The sequence below is a fragment of the Cetorhinus maximus genome, chromosome 18 (assembly GCF_964194155.1).
Source record: "Cetorhinus maximus chromosome 18, sCetMax3.hap1.1, whole genome shotgun sequence".
NCBI classification, from domain to species: domain Eukaryota; kingdom Metazoa; phylum Chordata; class Chondrichthyes; order Lamniformes; family Cetorhinidae; genus Cetorhinus; species Cetorhinus maximus.
Window position 1 is genome coordinate 73,236,167 of NC_135896.1, and position 17,930 is coordinate 73,254,096.

Sequence of the window (17,930 nt, forward strand, 5' to 3'; positions counted from 1 at the left end):
CCTTTGATCCCCTTACCAATCAAGAACCTATCTATCTCGATCTTAAATACACTCAATGACCTGGCCTCCACAGCCTTCTGTGGCAATGAATTCCATAGATTCATCACTCTCTGGCTAAAGAAGTTTCTCCTCATCTCTGTTCTAAAAGGTTTTCCTTTTACTCTGAGGCTGTGCCCTTGGGTCCTAGTCTCTCCTACTAATGGAAACATCTTCCCCACGTCCACTCTATCCAGGCCTTTCAGTATTCTGTAAGTTTCAATCAGATCCCCCCTCATCCTTCTAAACTCCATCGAGTATACACCCAGAGTCCTCAAATGTTCCTCATATGTTAAGCCTTTCATTCCTGGGATCATTCTAGTGAACCTCCTCTGGACACTCTCCAGGGCCAGAACATCCTTCCTGAGATACGAGGCCCAAAATTGCTCACAATATTCTAAATGTGGTCTGACCAGAGCCTTATAAAGCCTCAGCAGCACATCCCTGCTTTTATATTCTAGTCCTCTCGAAATAAATGCCAACATTGCATTTGCCTTCCTAACTACCGACTCAACCTGCAAGTTAACTTTAAGAGAATCCTGGATGAGGACTCCCAAGTCCCTTTGCACTCCAGATTTCTGAATTCTCTCCCCATTTAGAAAATAGTCTATGCCTCTATTCTTCCTACCAAAGTGCATGACCTCACACTTGCCCACGTTGTATTCCATCTGCCACTTCTTTGCCCATTCTCCGAACCTGTCCAAATCCTTCTGCAGCCTCCCCGCCTCCTCAATGCTACCTGTCCCTCCACCTATCTTTGTATCATCTGCAAACTTAGCCAAGATGTCCTCAGTTCCTTCATCTAGATCATTAATGTATAAAGTGAAAAGTTGTGGTCCCAACACTGACCCCTGCGGAACTCCACTAGTTAGCGGCCGCCGTCCTGAGAAGGACCCCCTTATCCCCACTCTCTGCCTCCTGCCAGACACCCAATCTTCTATCCATGCTAGTACCTTGCCTCTAACACCATGGGCTCTTATCTTACTGAGCAGCCTCCTGTGCGGCACCTTGTCAAAAGCCTTCTGAAAGTCCAAGTAGATAACATCCATTGGCTCTCCTTTGTCTAACCTACTCGTTACCTCCTCAAAGAATTCTAACAGATTTGTCAGGCATGACCTCCCCTTGATGAAACCATGCTGACTTTGCCCGATTTTACCATGCACTTCCAAGTATTCTGAAATCTCATCCTTAATAACGGACTCTAAAATCTTACCAACGACCGAGGTCAGGCTAATCGGCCTGTAATTGCCCGTCTTTTGCCTCACTCCCTTCTTAAACGGGGGGGTTACATTAGCGATTTTCCAGTCCTCTGGGACCCTCCCTGACTCCAGTAATTCCTGAAAGATCACCACCAACGCCTCCACTATCTCTTCAGCTATCTCCTTCAGAACTCTGGGGTGTAATCCATCTGGTCCAGGTGATCCACCTTCAGACCTTTCAGTTTTCATAGCACCTTCTCCTTGGTAATGGCCACCATACTTACCTCTGCCCCCCGACTCTCTTGAACTTTGGGGATGTCACTCGTGTCTTCCACTGTGAAGACTGACGCAAAGTACCTATTCAGTTCCTCCGCCATTTCTTTGTTCCCCACTACTACTTCTCCAGCGTCATTTTCCAGCGGCCCAATGTCCACTTTTGCCTCTCTCTTACCCTTTATATATCTAAAAAAACTCTTGCAATCTTCTTTTATATTACTGGCTAGTTTACCCTCATATTTAATCTTCTCCCTCCTTATTTCTTTTTTAGTTGTCCTCTGTTGGTCTTTGTAGGCTTCCCAATCCCCTGGTTTCCCACCGCTCTTCGCTGCATTGTATGCTTTCTCTTTAGCTTTTATGCTGTCCCTGACTTCCCTTGTCATCCACGGTTGCCTCGTCCTCCCTTTAGTATGCTTCTTCTTCCTAGGGATGAGTTTTTGCTGTGTCTCCCAAATGACTCCCAGAAACTCCTGCCATTGCTGTTCCACCGTCTTTCCTGCTAGGCTCATCTCCCAGTCAATTCTGGCCAGCTCCTCCCTCATGCCTCTGTAGTTGCCTTTATTCAACTGTAATACCGTTACATCTGATTCCAGCTTTTTCCTCTCAAATTGCAGGGTAAATTCTATCATATTATGGTCACTTCCTCCTAAGGGTTTCTTCACCTTAAGCTCCCTCATCAAATCTGCATCATTACACATCACTAAATCTAGAATTGCCTGTTCCCTAGTGGGCTCCACCACAAGATAGGTCCCACTTTTTCCTTAACTAACCTTTTAGCATTAATGTATTGGTAGAACATCTTTGGGTTATCTTTAACTTTACTTACTAATCTTTTTTCGCGCCCTCTCTTTGATTTCCTTATTTCCTTTTTTAATTCGTCCCTGCACTTCCTATATTCGTCTAGGCTATCTGCATTGCTTTGTTCTTTGTGCCTATCGTACGCTTTCTTTTTCTGTTCAATCTTCCCCTGTATTCCTCTAGACAACCAGGGAGGTCTAGATTTGGCAGTACCATTCTTATTTTTGAAGCGGACATGTCTACTTTGTACAATTAAGATCTCGCTTTTTAGTGCTTCCCACTGGTTTTCCACTGTTTTATCCTCCAGCAGTGCTGTCCAGTCCACCTCAGCCAAGTCCCTTCTCATTTCTGCAAAATTTGCCTTCCCCCAGTTCAAGACTTTTATTCCTGCCTTATCTCTGTCCTTTTCCATGGTAATGCTAAATCTAACTGAATTTTGATCACTGTCCCCGATATGGTCGCCAACTGTCACTTCACCCACATGCCCTTCTTCGTTCCCCTGGACTAGGTCTAGAATTGCATCTCCTCTCGTTGGGTTTGTCACTAATTGGTTGAAAAAATTTTCCTGGACACACTGCATGAATTTTTCTCCCTCAGTGCCCCTTGTATTGTTTGAATCCCAGTTGATATTAGGATAGTTGAAGTCTCCTTCTATCATTGCCCTCTTGTTCTTACAAGCAGAAATTTGCCTACATATTTGTTCTTCTATCTCCCTTTCACTACTTGGGGGTCTGTAGTATACTCCCAGTAGTGTGACTGCTCCTTTTTGATTTCTAAGCTCAATCCATAAAGCCTCGTTTGTTGACCCATTTAGTATATCATCCCTTCTCACAACTGGAATTGATTCTTTAACCATTAGTGCTACCCCCCTCCTTTTTTATCTCCTACTCTAGCGTGCCTGAAGACTCTATAACCAGGGATATTAAGCTGCCAGTTTTGTCCCTCTTTAGCCAGGTCTCCGTTATAGCAATGACATCCTGCTGCCATGTGTCTACCTGTGCCCTTAACTCACCTACCTTGTTTGTAATACTCCTTGCATTGATGTATAAACAGTTTAACCCCGTCAATTTCCCTTGCTGGACACTTTATAAACTTTGCTTCTCCTGTAACTCCATATCTATCACAACGCGCCTAGCTAATATTCTACCTCCATTTTTCTGATCTGAATCTGACCTATCTGATCCTACTCCTGGGATCCGATCACCCTGCCACACTAGTTTAAATACTCCCCAACAGAACTAGCAAACGCAAGGACACTGGTCCCAGCTCTGCCTGGGTGCAGCCCGCCCGGTTTGTACAGGTCCCACCTTCCCCAGAACTGGTCCCAGTGCCTCAAGAATCTGAATCTCTCCCGGCTACACCATCTCTCCAGCCACGTGTTCATTTGATCTCTTATTCCTGCTCTCGCTAGCACGTGGAACTGGGAGTAATCCTGAGATTACTACATTTGAGATCCTGCATTTTAATTTATCTCCTAACTTCCTGTGCTGAGCTTGCAGGTCCTCAGCCCTTAGTTTACCTATGTCGTTGGTACCAATGTGTACCATGACCGCTGGCTGTTTACCTTCCCTCCCCAGAATGTCCTGCAGCCGCTCCATGAAGTCCAGGACCCTGGCACCACGGTGGCAACATACCATCCTTGATTCACGTTTGCGGCCACAGAAGCATCTGTCTGTGCCCCTAACTATCGAATCCTCTATCACAATAGCCCTGCCACTTGTTTTCCTCCCGCCCCTCTGAGCAGCAGAGCCACCCACGGTGCCGTGAACTTGGCTCTTGCTGCTTTCCCCTGAGAGGCCATCCCCCCCCAATAGTATCTAAAGCGGTATATCTGTTAGAGAGGGGGATGACCACAGGGGACTCCTGCACTACCTTCCTGAGTCTTTTACTGTTTCTGATGGTCCCCCATTCCCTTTCTGCCTGTGTAATCTTCACCTGAGGTGTGACCACCTCGCTAAACGTGCTATCCACGACTTGCTCAGCATCGCGGATGCTCCACAATGAGTTCACCCACAGCTCCAGCTCCGAAATCCGGTTAGCTAGTAGCTGCATTTGGACACACCTTCCACACATGGTCACCAGGGATGCTGGAAGCATCCCTCATTTCCCACATCTTGCAGGAGGAGCATATCACGGGTCTGAGTTCTCCTGCCATGACATCCCTCTCGATTAAGCTAGTTACTCCCTTAAAAAATACACAAGACAAAGCAGCCCACTCGATTGGCACGCCACCTACCATCTTAAACATTCACTCCCTCCATCACTGACGCACAGTGGCAGCAGTGTATACTATCTACTAGATGCACTGCATCAACTCACCAAGGCTCCTTTGACAGCACCTTCCAAACCTGCGACCTCTACCACCTAGAAGGGCAAGGTCAGTAGATGCACCAGTGTGATTTGGACAAGCTGAGTGAGTGGGCAAATGCTTGGCAGATGCAGTATAATGTGGATAAATGTGAGGTTATCCATTTTGGCGCAAAAACAGGAAGGCAGATTATCTGAATGGCTATAAATTGAGAGAGGGCAATGTGCAACAAGACCTGGGTGTTCTTGGACACCAGTCGCTGAAGGTAAGCATGCAGGTGCAGCAGACGGTAAAGAAGGCAAATGGTATGTTGGCCTTCAGAGCCAGAGGATTAGAGTACAGGGACAGGGATGTCTTGCTGCAATTATACAGGGCCTTGGTGAGACCACACCTGGAATATTGTGCACAGTTTTGGTCTCCTTATCTGAGGAAGGATGTACTTGTTTTGGAGGGAGTGCAGCGAAGGTTTACCTGACTGATTCCTGGGATGGCGGGACTGACATGAGGAGAGATTGAGTCGATTAGGATTATATTCGCTCGAGTTCAGAAGAATGAGGGGGGATCTCATAGAAACCTATAAAATTCTAACAGGACTAGACAGGATAGATGCAGGAAGGATGTTCCCAATGGTGGGGGAGTCCAGAATCAGGGGTCACAGTCTGAGGATATGGGGTGGACCATTTAGGACTGAGATGAGAAATTTCTTCACCCAGAGAGTGGTGAGCCTGTGGAATTCGTTACCACAGAAAGTAGTTGAGACCAAAACATTGTATGTTTTCAAGAAGGAGTTAGATATAGCTCTTGGGGCGAAAGGGATCAAAGGGTATGGGAAGAAAGCGGAAGCAGGCTACTGAGTTGAATGATCAGCCATGATCATAATGAATGGCGGAGCAGGCTCGAAGGGCCGAATGGCCTACTCCTGCTCCTAGTTTCTATGTAAACACCACCATCTTCAAGTTCCCCTCCAAGACACACACCACCCCGGCTTGGAACTATATTACTGTTCCTGGGTTAAAATCCTAGAACGCCCTTCCGAACAGCACTGTGGGTGTATCTACACCACATGGACTGCAGCGGTTCGAGAAAGAGACTGGCCGTCACCTTCTCAAGGACAAATAGGGATATGCAACAAATGCTAGCTTAGACAGCGATGTCCACATCCTGTGAAAGAATAAAAAAGAAATTTTCTGGCATTCAGAAGAATGAGAGGTGATCTCATTGAAACGTTCAAGATTATGAAGGGGCTTGATAGGGTTGATACCGAGGTGTTGTTTCCCCTGGCTGGGGAACATAGAACAAGGAGACACAGTTTCAGGATAAGGGGCCAATCATTTAAGACTGAGATGAGGAGAAATGTCTTCACTCAACGGCTTAAGAATCTTTGGAATTCTCTACCGTGGAGGGTTATGGATGTGTCATCATTGAATATACTCAAGGTCGAGAAAGACAGATTTTTTTGCCTCTCGGGGGAGTCGATAGACATGGGGAGCGGCAGGAAAGTGGAGTTGAAGCCCAAGATCAGTGATGGTCATGTTGAATGGCAGAGCTTCTCCTGCTCCTATATCCAATGCTCTTACCTTCTTATTGCAAGCATTCCTTTGGAGCAATGCCCATGTGAATCTGGCTATAGAAGCTGCAGACTGTGACATCAGAATTAGCACCATGTCCCTACCCCTAATCACAAGAAGCCATTCAACCCAACTTCAATCACCCATCCAGAATTAAAGAACATCAATTCATTGAATAGACTCTTGAATAAGTCTAAAGTTTTCACCTCTGTTCTTTCCAGAATACCATTCAAGTCGTTAGCACCCTGATGGTCTTCCCAATATCTGGTCCTAAATTTTTCTGTTAGCTGAGACATCCTTGCTCTTATATCCTGACACATTATGAAATGATGATCCAATTACAACATTTAATAATTTGCATACTTTTATAAGATGCCCGTTCAATCTTCTCCTCTCAAAGCTTAAGAGCTCCAGTTTGTCTCCTTTTTCTTTATAACTCAATCCTGTGGTATCAGGGAACAGCTTTTTGTTTTTCCTGCAACACTGACTACATTTCAAAAATATTTCATCTGCTGTAAACAATTTTTCCTGAAAGGCACTATAGAAATCCAAGTTTGTTCATTCTTTTATCTGAATTGCCTCCATGGTTTGAATGTCTCCCATGAACACAATAGTCAGACTGCTGTCTGACCAGTATACTATGCGGCTTTAACATGACATGTTCTGACTAATACATAACTGAACAAGCAATACAATCAAAAATTCTTAATTCTCCTGCCTAAGAATTGACAAAAATTAAATGCAATGTGCAAATTCTAGTAGAGTAATAAGAAACTAGCCTATTCACAACAATGAAACTAACAGCTAAAAGGCTGGGCTTCAACACTGTGGTCCTGAGCCCAAGGCATCTCTAATAAATGAAAAAGAGAAAATGCTGCAAATACTCAGCAGGTCTTGCAGCATCTGCGGAAAGAGTAACAGTTAGTGCTTCCTACAAGCAACATGATAATCATCAGAATCTGTTTTCGTGGTGTTGATTCAGCCAAAAATACTAAGGTAACACCCCCTCCTCGCTCTTCTCTGAAATAGGCCATGTGATCTCTTATTAACGGAGATGCGATTTAATGTTTCAGTCAAATTCTCAAGTCTCTGGTGTGGGACTTGAACCCACAACTTTCCAGCTAAAACTCAGTGTGACTAATGAGTCATGGCTGACATGTTATTTATATCCCACAGTATACTGTTATGCCATCAATCTGTCATTCAAAAAAAAGAAATGGAGAGAAGAAAAAAGAACTCCTGCTTAGCTACCAACCCCTGACACTCACCTGTATAAATGCAAGAGGAGGGTAAACACTCTGCGGTAATAATCCAGGAATGGTGCTACATGGTCCACCATACTAAGAAACTCAACCACCCAGGGCACAGTGAAAATAGTGCGTCGATTTTCAATTGACTTTATCAGTAACCTGTACACATCAAGAACAGGTGCACCCTAGGCAAGTAAAGACAAACAAAAGTATAGTGCAGCAAATATCGATTTATATTTAATATATTTGGTCTGTGACAACATTTAATAAGGCAGAGCGTTACTGAGGCTTCTTCTAGAAGCTTTCCCCAAGAAGACATCAGAGGGATCAAGGGGCTCAGAGGGCACATACCTTCACAACTTCAAGTGCTTCCTGATTCGACAGCTATGCAGTGATGTTTCTAGCACCAACCTGCATTCATTAGATAAACGTCCATGAAGGCGTATTAGTTTGATGTGGGATATGATATAGCCAGCAGAGTTAACACAGGGCAAAAACAAAATGGAACATTTTACAACAAATATACATTCCTTTAAGGCACCAAAACCTAACAGGAAAAATGAGCCCACTGTGGCTCACAAAGGAAGTTAAAGATTATATTAGGTCAAAGAGGCTTATAATGTTGCCAAAAAAAGTAGTAGGCCTGAGGATTGGGAGCATTTTAGAATTCAACAAGGAGGACCAAGAAACTGATAAAGAAAGATAAAATAGAACATGAATGTAAACTAGCAGGAAAGATAAAAACAGAATGTGAAAGCTGTGTGAAAAGGAAACGATTAGCTAGGACAAATGTGGGTTCATTTCAGGCAGAGACAGGAAAATTTACAATGGAGAATATGGGAATGGCAGAGAAGCTAAATAATTACTTTGTGTCTGTCTTCACAGAAGATGATACAGACCTGTTAGTCTGACGTCAGTAGTAGGGAAAATACTGGAATCTATTATAAAGAATGTGATAACTAGACAATTAGAAAATAATGAATTGATTGGGCAGAGTGTTTATGAAAGGGAAGTCATGTTTGACAAAACTGTTGGAGTTTTTTGAGAATGTTACTCGCAGAATAGATAAGGGGGAAACCAGTGGATGTGGTGTATTTGGATTTCCAGAAAGATTTCGATAAAGTCTCACACAGGAGTAAACAAAATTAGAACAAATGGGATAGGGGGGAATATTCTAGTATAGATTGAGGATTGGTTAATGGACAGAAAACAAAGTAGGAATAAATGGGTCATTCTCGGGTTGGCGGGCTGTGACTAGTGGGGTACCGCAAGGGTTAGTACTTGGGGCCCCAGCTGTTCACAATCTTTACAATGATTTGGATGTGGAGACCAAATGTAATATTTCCAAGTTTGCAGATGACAAAACTAGGTAGGAATGTGAGTTGTGAGGAGGATGCAAAGAGGCTTCAACGGGACTTGGGACAAGCTTCGTGAGTGGGCAAAAATATAGCAGATGGAACATAATCTAGATACGTGTGAGGTTATCCACGTATCTACATTATAGGAGAGGAGAGGGGTGCAGGATATTTCTTAAATAGTGGGAAGTGTTGGTGTCCAAAGGGACCAGAGAGTGTTCTTGTTCACAAGTCACTGAAAGCTAGCATGCAAGTGCAGCAAGCAATTAGGAAGGCAAATGGTATGTTGGGCTTTATCACAAGAGGATTTGAATACAGGAGTAGAGATATATAGAGCCTTCGTTAGGCCACACCTAGAGTATTGTGACCATAAGATGAGGGAGCAGAAGTAGGCCATTCGGCCATCGAATCTGCTCCGTCATTCAATGAGATCATGGCTGATCTGATGATCCTCAACTCTATTTCCTGCCTTTTCCCCATAACCTTTGATTCCCTTACTATTTAAAAATATGTCTATCTCAGCCTTGAATATACTTAACAACCCAGCCTCTACAGTAAAGAATTCCACAGGTTCGCTACCCTCAGAAGAAATTCCTCCTCATCTCGGTCTTAAGTGAGCGACCCATTACTCTGAGATTATACCCTCTAGTCTAGACTCTCCCACAAGGGAAAATAACCTCTCAGCATCTACCCTGTCAAGCCCCCTAAGAATCTTCTATCTTTCAATAAGATTGCGTCTCATTCTTTTGTGTACAGTTTTGGTCCCCTTACCCAAGGAGGGATACCTTTGCAATAGAGAGGCTGCAGTGGAGGTTCACCAGGCTAATTCCTGGCATGGCGGGACTGTCCTTTGAGGAGAGATTGAGGAGATTGGACCTGTCTTCTCAAGAGCTTAGAAGAATGAGAAGTGATCGCATTGAAACTTTTAAAATTCTTAAATGGCTAGACAGAGTTGATGCAGAAAGAATGTTGGCTGGCTGGGAGGTCTGGAATAAGGGGCAAGCCATTTGGGGCTGAGATCAGGAGGAATTTCTTCACTCAGAGGGTAGTGAGTCTTTGGAATTCTCTACCTCAGAGGGCTGTGGAAGCTCAATTATTGAACATGCCCAAGACAAAGATCAATAGATTTCTAGATACTAATGACATCAAGGCAAATGGGGATAGCACAGTAAAATGGCATTGAGGTAGACAATCAGTCATGATCTAGTTGAATGGCAGAGCAGGCTCGAGGGCCTAAGTGACCTGCTCATGCTCCTATGTGAAAAGAAAACCATTTCCTCCACCATTCAAAAGAAACATTTATATTAGTGAGACAAGAAACATTTCCCAAACTGTTGCTCTATATCAGAGTACTTACATGGATAAAACAGCAACTTAAATTATACTTAAGATAATCTCATTTAACATAGCAAAGCCTTCTTATGCATATAAGTTGCAGGGTCTACAATCAAAATATTAACCTAGTTTTTTATAAATATACTGATAGACCTACCAGTATTGCAGATCCCCCTTTTTTATTTCAAATTGTCAGTATTTAGAATCATAATCGGCACAGAACGAAGCCATTCGGCCCATCAAGTCCACGCCGACTCCCCACGAAGCACTCCAGTCAGTCCCACTCCTCCACTCGATTCCCATAGCCCTGCAAGTTTATTTTCAAGTGCCCATCCAATTTCCTTTTGAAATCATTGCTTCCACTGCCATCACCTTTGTGGGCAGCAAGTTTGTCATTTGCAGTTGCTGCGTAAAAAAGTTCTTCTGCACATCCTCCTGCATCTCTTGCCCAAAATCTTAAATCTGTGTCCCCTAGTCCTTGTACCTTCAGCTAACAGGGCTACATATCTAGGTCTGCAATAATCTTGTACGCCTCTATCAAATCTCTTCGATCTTCTTTGTTCCAAGGAGAATAACCCCAGCCTTTGCAACCTAACCTTGTAACCAAAATCCTCCATCCCTGAAACCAGACTGGAACATAGCTCCTCTGCACCCTCTCAAGGACCTTCACATCTTTCCTGAAGTGTGGTAACCACACTGGACCTATTACTTTAGCAGAGGCCTAACCAGAGTTTTATCAAGGTTCAGTATAACTTCCCTGCTTTTGTACTCAATGCCTCTTTTTATGAAGCCCAAGATCACACATGTTTTGCTACCTCAATATGTCCTGTCACCTTTGTCATGCCCAGCAGACATGAGAACATTACAATTTTTAAAAAACTGTATGCCTTCTTTAAAAAGGGCAGCTGATCTTTAAGTTCACCTGACTTTTAGAACTGCAAGTTGTCCAAGCTTCTAAAAGTGGATTACAATGAACATGCCTGGAAAACATCCTTGTGGAATGCTGCACTTGCCATTATCAGGACTTATCCCAAAACAACAAGGACAATAAGACAATAAGCCCTCAGACTTTCTGACTCCCGTTCTGCCAGATAACAAAGGAGAGCTAACAAAACTGATTATGCACAAGGAAGTGTGAAGGATCTCTATCTGCCTCTTTTGTATGTCAATGGTTTTGACCATTTGTGGGGGGGGCGGTGCTGGAGGTGGGAGCTACCTCATTAATATGAACTGGCTATTGATTACTTTCCATGATATAGCAACAGCCAGTCACCACATGTCCAAAACTTTAATTTTTGAAAACCTCTGATTATAGGCCCTGCTTGATTTTCACAGCAGAGTGTAGACTGCAGAATGCAGGAGTAACATCAGAAGGATGGTTTAATCATAATCTCCATCTTCCTCATCATCCAAGGAGCCCTGTTTTGAGCTCCTTTACCATTTGCCCTTGTTGGAATGTACCTAGCCTATACCTGAAGCATCTCTTAAGAAAATCATCCATCATTCCTTTACAGTTTTTCCTATCAGTCTCTGGTTCTATTCTACCCTGGCTAGACCCCTCCTCATCACATAAATTCGCCCTCTTCCAATTTAGAAGTTCCATGTCAGATTGTTCCTTGCTCTTTTCCATTACTAATCTAAGCCTTGATACAATGATCACTCTTACCCAAATGTTCTGCCACAGACACTTGGTCCACTTGGCCCACCTCATTTCCCAGCACCAGATCCAGCAATGCCTCCTTTCTAGTTGAGCAGAGAACATACTGATCAAAAAGAATCCTTCCCCACCTTAACCTTTACTCTAACATTATCCCAATCGATAGCTAGGTAATTTACAATATTTTTCTTTTCAATCATCCATGCAAGCCAAGTCAGTGTTGATTTTTTTTCCAAAAAATAAAGGGAAAAATGACTGGCATTTTGCCAGGAGATGGAAAGGGGAAAAGGTGTTTCAAGAAATTGATGAGCATGATTAAGGTTTATAAAATTAACTCAATTGACCAGACAGGTTAAAATCAACAAATATATGCCTACAATTGGATTATCTAAAGGAAATGTGAAAATTACTCCATGTGTGCACCTTGTTCCTCAGGGAAACTGCTGCCTCTTGCATGTCCCTTGTTGGTTGCTCTCCTGTACGATAAGGGAGGAAGGCAAGGAAACCAAGAAACTTAGCTAGAAGTCTTGCTGCCATCAAGACCGAGGCAAAATGCTCCTTTTCATCCTAAAATTCAAACAAATAAAGAGAAGAAACTGCTTCAACAAAATAACTGGCGTATTGTTGGGAGCATGATACCAAAGCATAGCACTCAGCCCCAGGAAATCAAAGATCTACCAGGTCACATCTTCACTTCATCATGTCACTGAGCTCTTGCTGCTGTTCTGCTACAGTCAGAATAACTAAGTGTGTATGCTTAGGAAGGAGAGAGGAATAACAAAGTTACTGGGAATCTCAACTTACAACTTTTTCAAGCACCTCCTCACATCTGTTTATATAACAGCCTTCCTTTCCCTGCCAGTTCAGGAATGGTACATATTACTCCCAAAAATGTTGAGACTTGTTTATTTCCTGGTTTTTATTATATTACTCTGCTTACGATTCTTTAAAACTCCCTGGATTCTAGGATGGCCCCTGCAGAATGGAAGGAGAGAGAGAAAACAGGGAACCACAGACCAATTAGCCTGACATCAGTCATCAGGAAAATGGTGAAATCTATCATGAAGTAAGTCTTAACAATGAACTTAGAAAATCATAATATGATCAGGCAGTCAACAAGGTTTTATGAAAGGGAAACAGTGTTTGGCAAATTTATTAGAGCTTTTTTGAGAATGTAAAAAGTAGGATAGATAAAGGGGAGCCAGTAGATGTAATTGGATTTCCAAAAGATATTCGATAAGTTGCCATATAAACAGCTAATATTTACCCCCATGTAGTTGGGGGTAATATATTAGCATGGATGGAAAATTGGTTAATGAACAGAAAGTAGAGAGTAACTCATGGAGTGCCAAAAGGATCATTGCTGGGGCCTCAGCTATTTACAATATATATGAATGACTGAGACAAAGACTGAGCAGCGTACCTAAGTTTGCAGACGATACAAAGCTGCGTGGTAATGCAAGCTGCGAGGACACTAAGGCTTCAGAGAGATATAGACAGGTTAAATGAATGGGCAACAATGTAGCAGATGGAGTATAATGTGGGGGCATGTGAGGTTATTCACTGTGGTAGCGAGAAAAGAAATGCAGAATGCTTTTTTAAAAGGTGCACAACTTTTAAATCCCTCCTTCCAATCTGCAGGGACCACCCAAAAATCCAGGGAGTTTTGGAAAATCGTAAGCAGAGTAAAATAATATTTTGGGTGTACACATACAAGGAATATAAAGTTAGTATGCATGTACAGCAGGCAATTAGAAAGGCAAATGCATGTTGGGATACAAGAATAAGGAAGTGTTGCTACAATTGTACAAGGCTTTGAAGTGCCCACACCTGGAGTAGTGTGCGCAGTTTTGGTTTTCATATTTAAGAAGGATATACTTGTCTTGGAGGTACTACAGTGAAGGCTCACTAGCTCACGGGGATGAGAGGATATCCTATGAGGCTGAGCAAATTGGACCTATATTCTATGGCGTTTGAAAGAATGAGAGGTGAGCTCATTGAAACATGCAAGATTCTTAAGGGGTTTTGACAGGGTAGACACAGGGTCACAGTCTCAGGATAAGGGATTGATCATTTAAGACTGAGATGAGGAGAAATTTCTTCACTAAGAAAAAAGGAAAATATTGCGGATGCTGGAAACCTGAAATACAAAGCCCTGAAGAGTCATATGAACTCAAAACATTAATTCTGTTTCTCTCTCCACAGTTGTTACCAGGCCTGCTGAGTTCTTCCAGCAGTTTCTGTTTGTATGTGAAATTTCTTCATTCAGACTGCTGTGAATCTTTGGAAATGTCTACACCAAAAGATTGCAGATGCTCCATCGTTGAGTATATTCAAGACTGAGCTAGATAAGATTTTTGATCTCTCAATGAACCAAGGGATATGGGAAGTAAGTAGGAAAGTAAAATTGAGGCAGGTGGTCAGCAATGATCATACTGAAAGGTGGAGCAGGCTCAGGGGGCTGTATGGGCTACTCCTGCTCCTATTTCTTATGTTATGTACTCTTTCGTAACATTCACATTTCAATTCATATCCTTCGGTGCTATATAAGTTCTGCCCATTTTACAACATTCTTGTACCAGAACATTAATTAATGGTTTGGGCATAATCTTTGTCCCAATTGTTACAAATGCAAGGCGTTGTAAGATTGATATGTTTCAGGACTGTGTCTTTAATTTAGGGTAAAATGGAGGAAAGAGGGTCAGGTGACCTGTTCTGAATTCTGCCTGACAGCAAGCTTGGGTGCTTGGTTGTTAAAGGCAGGCCCAGGTTGTTTAACTAAGAGGAAGGTGCAAGATATTCACACCTGTGAACAATCTCCAGAGAAGCTGTGCTGACAGTGGGTGACTGTTACTCTCCAAGTCACAGGGAACGGTTAGGAACGTCAGGTCTTGTAAATGGTTATAACAGGCTTTGGGGAGTCATGAGGTGAGTTACCCACCTCAGTATTCCCAGCCTCTGACTTGCTCTAGTAGCCACATTAGTTATATGGCTAGTCCAGTAAAGTTTGTCATCAATGGTAACCCACAGAATGTTGATAGTGGGGGGGATTCAGTAATGGTAATTCTATTGAATGTCATGGCGAGATGGTTAGATTCTCTCTTGTTGGATATGGTCATTGCCTGCCACTTCATGGCATGAATGATACTTTCCACTTATCAACCCAAGCCTGAATGTTGTCCAGATCTAGCTGTATATTAGCATGGACATTAGAGATAAGCAATAAGTGCTGGCCTAGCCAGAAATGCCCACATCCCATGAAAAAAAATTTTTAAAAACTGCTTCAGTATCTGAGTCATCGTGAATGGTACTGAACATTATCAGCAAACATCCCCACTTCTGACCTTATGATGGACAGAAAGTCATTGATGAAGCATCTGATAATGGTTGGGCCTCAGACACTACCCTGAGGAACTCCTGCAGCAATGTCCTGGGACTGAGATGATTGACCTCCAACAACCACAACCATCTTCCTTTGTGCTAGGTATGACTCCAACCATTTCTTGATATCACATGTAGTGAATCGAATTGGCTGAAGATTGGCATCTGGGATGCTGAGAACCTCAAAAGGAGGCCAAGATGGATCATTCACTCGGCACTTCTGGCCGAACTATGTAATATTCATGTATGCAAATGCTCCTCAGCTGTGTCTTTTGCACAGATGTGCTGTGCTCCTCCATCATTGAAAATAGAGATATTTCTGGAGCCTCCTCCTCCAATTTGTTGTTTAATTGTCCACCACCAGATGTGGCAAGACTGCAGGGCTTTGATCTGATCCATTTGTAGTTATCAGACTGGAAAAGGGAAAGGAGCTTAGAATCACTTTGGACTTGTGCCAAGAAAATAGTTTATCTACTTAAAGGCTAGAATGGAAGGAGATTCAATCATTGTAAGAGCTAAATGGGGGATCTTTTCTGTAGTAAAGAAGATAAGTTGCCTACTGAAATAGCGTTTCATCAAGGTTGCTTTGAGTTTGTTTGTTAAAGTAAAAGTCTTAAAACTTTAAATCTTGTTGCATGATCCTTTTAGTCATTCACTGGAAGTTCAAAATTATTTTAAAAGTTATCAGTCTCTATGGGGATTGTATCACAATGCAAACAAGTCCCTCAACTTTTCTACCCTAAAGCTACCAATCACTAATAAGTGATACAAAGTTAACCGAATTGCTCCAATCTCTTCACCATTTTCTTCACTCAAGTCAATTAGATTTATAAAAACATACATGAATATTACACAGTTCTAAAAAAAAAAGCCACTAAGCTTGATATTAAATTATTCAACATTTGAAACTCTTAGCATACAGAATGCAATTTAAGCTTACCACTTTCTCTTCAGTCTAAACAGAACGGACAGGGCTTATCAACAGAAGTTGCTGCATGTTTTGAATGAACTATTCATCCATCTGATACAGCCCAGAAGGCCTGTGCCAGTTCTCTGTAAGAGCTGTCCAATTAATTCCACTCCCTCCTCTCTCCTCATCGCAAAGGTTTCCTTTTTAAGTATTTATCCAATTCCTTTTTGAAAGTTATTATTGAATCTGCTTCTGCCATTCTTTTAGGCAGTCCATTCAAGATCATAACTTGCTGTATAAAAAGAATTCCCACCACCCCTTGTATTTTCTTTTTGTCAATTACCAAGCAGAAAAAATAATCTGCTGTTTTAATGAAGCATTCCAATTTTCTTAATGGGCAAATCTCTAGCATTCGGCTTCCTCATTTAAGTCAGGGAGAAAAATTTCAAAGCTGTTGCAATTCATAATATTGCCAGTGCCATCAAACAGCTGTTTTAAATTCACATTTCCAGTAGCAATTTTGGATGCAAAACAGAATCCACTTCCAAATCTTATTTCACATGATCATAGAATGGTACAGCAGTTAAGGAGGTCATTTGGCCCATCGAATCTGTGCCGGCTCTTTCAAGAAACAATCCAGTTAGTCCCATTTCCCAGCTGTTGACCAATAGCTCTAATATTTTTCTTCAAGTGTTTACTCAATTCCCTTTTGAAAGCCACTACTGAATCTATCCCCCACCACAGACAACAGTGCATTCCAAATTCAAACCACTCATTTTTCGTCATATTGCCTCTAGCTTTTTGACAATCTGTGCTCTCTTATCAACCGTTCAGCTATTGAAAACAGGTTCTCTACTGTATCTAAATCCTATAAATGCCTCTATATCTTCTCTCAGTCATCTCTTCTCAAAGGAGAACAATCCCAGCTTCTCTAGTCTATTCACGCATCTGTAATCCCTAAAACCCGGAACTAATCTAGCAAATTTCCCCTCTCCAAAGCCTCCACAGCACTCCCAATGTGTGGCACCCAGATTTGGCCACAACTGCAACACTGGCTGGGGCCAAATAAGTGTTTTATATAGATTTAGCATACCATCCTGGGTTTTACACTCTTTGCCTCCAGTTATAAAGCCCAGGATTCGATGTGCTTTAATAGCTGCTTTGTTAACCTGTTCTGTCGCCCTAAGCGAATTGTGCACAAACATTTCCAAGGTCTCGCTCTCTCTCCTGGCACCCCCTTTAAAATTGTACCATTTAGCTTCTAATGTTCCACTATTGAATTTCATCTCACCCGTGCCATCAGTCTGTCTCCTTCTGGAGTCTATTTCTGCTCATTAACAAATTACACCAAGTGATGACAGTTTTATAGTTTAATGGAGTGGGTGAAATGGAATGTACATTCTGGGATTCTGCAACAAGGGCTTTCCAGTTCTTTGGTATTTCTAGTACGCACATTTAAATAATACATAGCAGGTCAAAGAAAAACCACCATATTGAACCCATCAGAAATAAAACAAGGCACAATAAGCAAGCCCCATTTATACCATGCCGAGATTGATTTTGCCTTTATTGCTATGCATTAAAAATCTATTGCAATAAGCACAAATTTAACCCAATTTCACTTTAGCCTGATGCATTCTCATCCATAAACATACAGCATTAAGCTTGGATAATTGAAGTTGCTCATTGTGTCACAAAGACCAATGTTCAGCAGCTTAGCAGATAGATGTTTTACTAGCATTCTCATTTCTCCCAATTCAAGAACAAGAGATGATATTCTTAGCATTGCAAACTAAACTATGAATTATGCATCAGGATTTCTGATTTCTGGCACAAGAATGCAAGAGCAATCCTTTG

The 17,930-nt window shown here is 42.3% G+C and overlaps 1 protein-coding gene across 1 annotated transcript in view; it reads right to left on the reverse strand.

Annotated features, from left to right (window-relative positions):
* Nucleotides 1–17,930, reverse strand: part of cdan1 (codanin 1) — a 103,413-nt gene that overhangs the window by 37,463 nt on the left and 48,020 nt on the right. The window contains exons 13-14 of the mRNA XM_078562917.1: nucleotides 12,206–12,349; nucleotides 7,454–7,620 (exon numbers count right to left, since the gene is read on the reverse strand). Of these exons, the coding sequence (XP_078419043.1) occupies nucleotides 7,454–7,620; nucleotides 12,206–12,349 (311 nt within the window). The remainder of the gene's footprint in view (nucleotides 1–7,453; nucleotides 7,621–12,205; nucleotides 12,350–17,930) is intronic.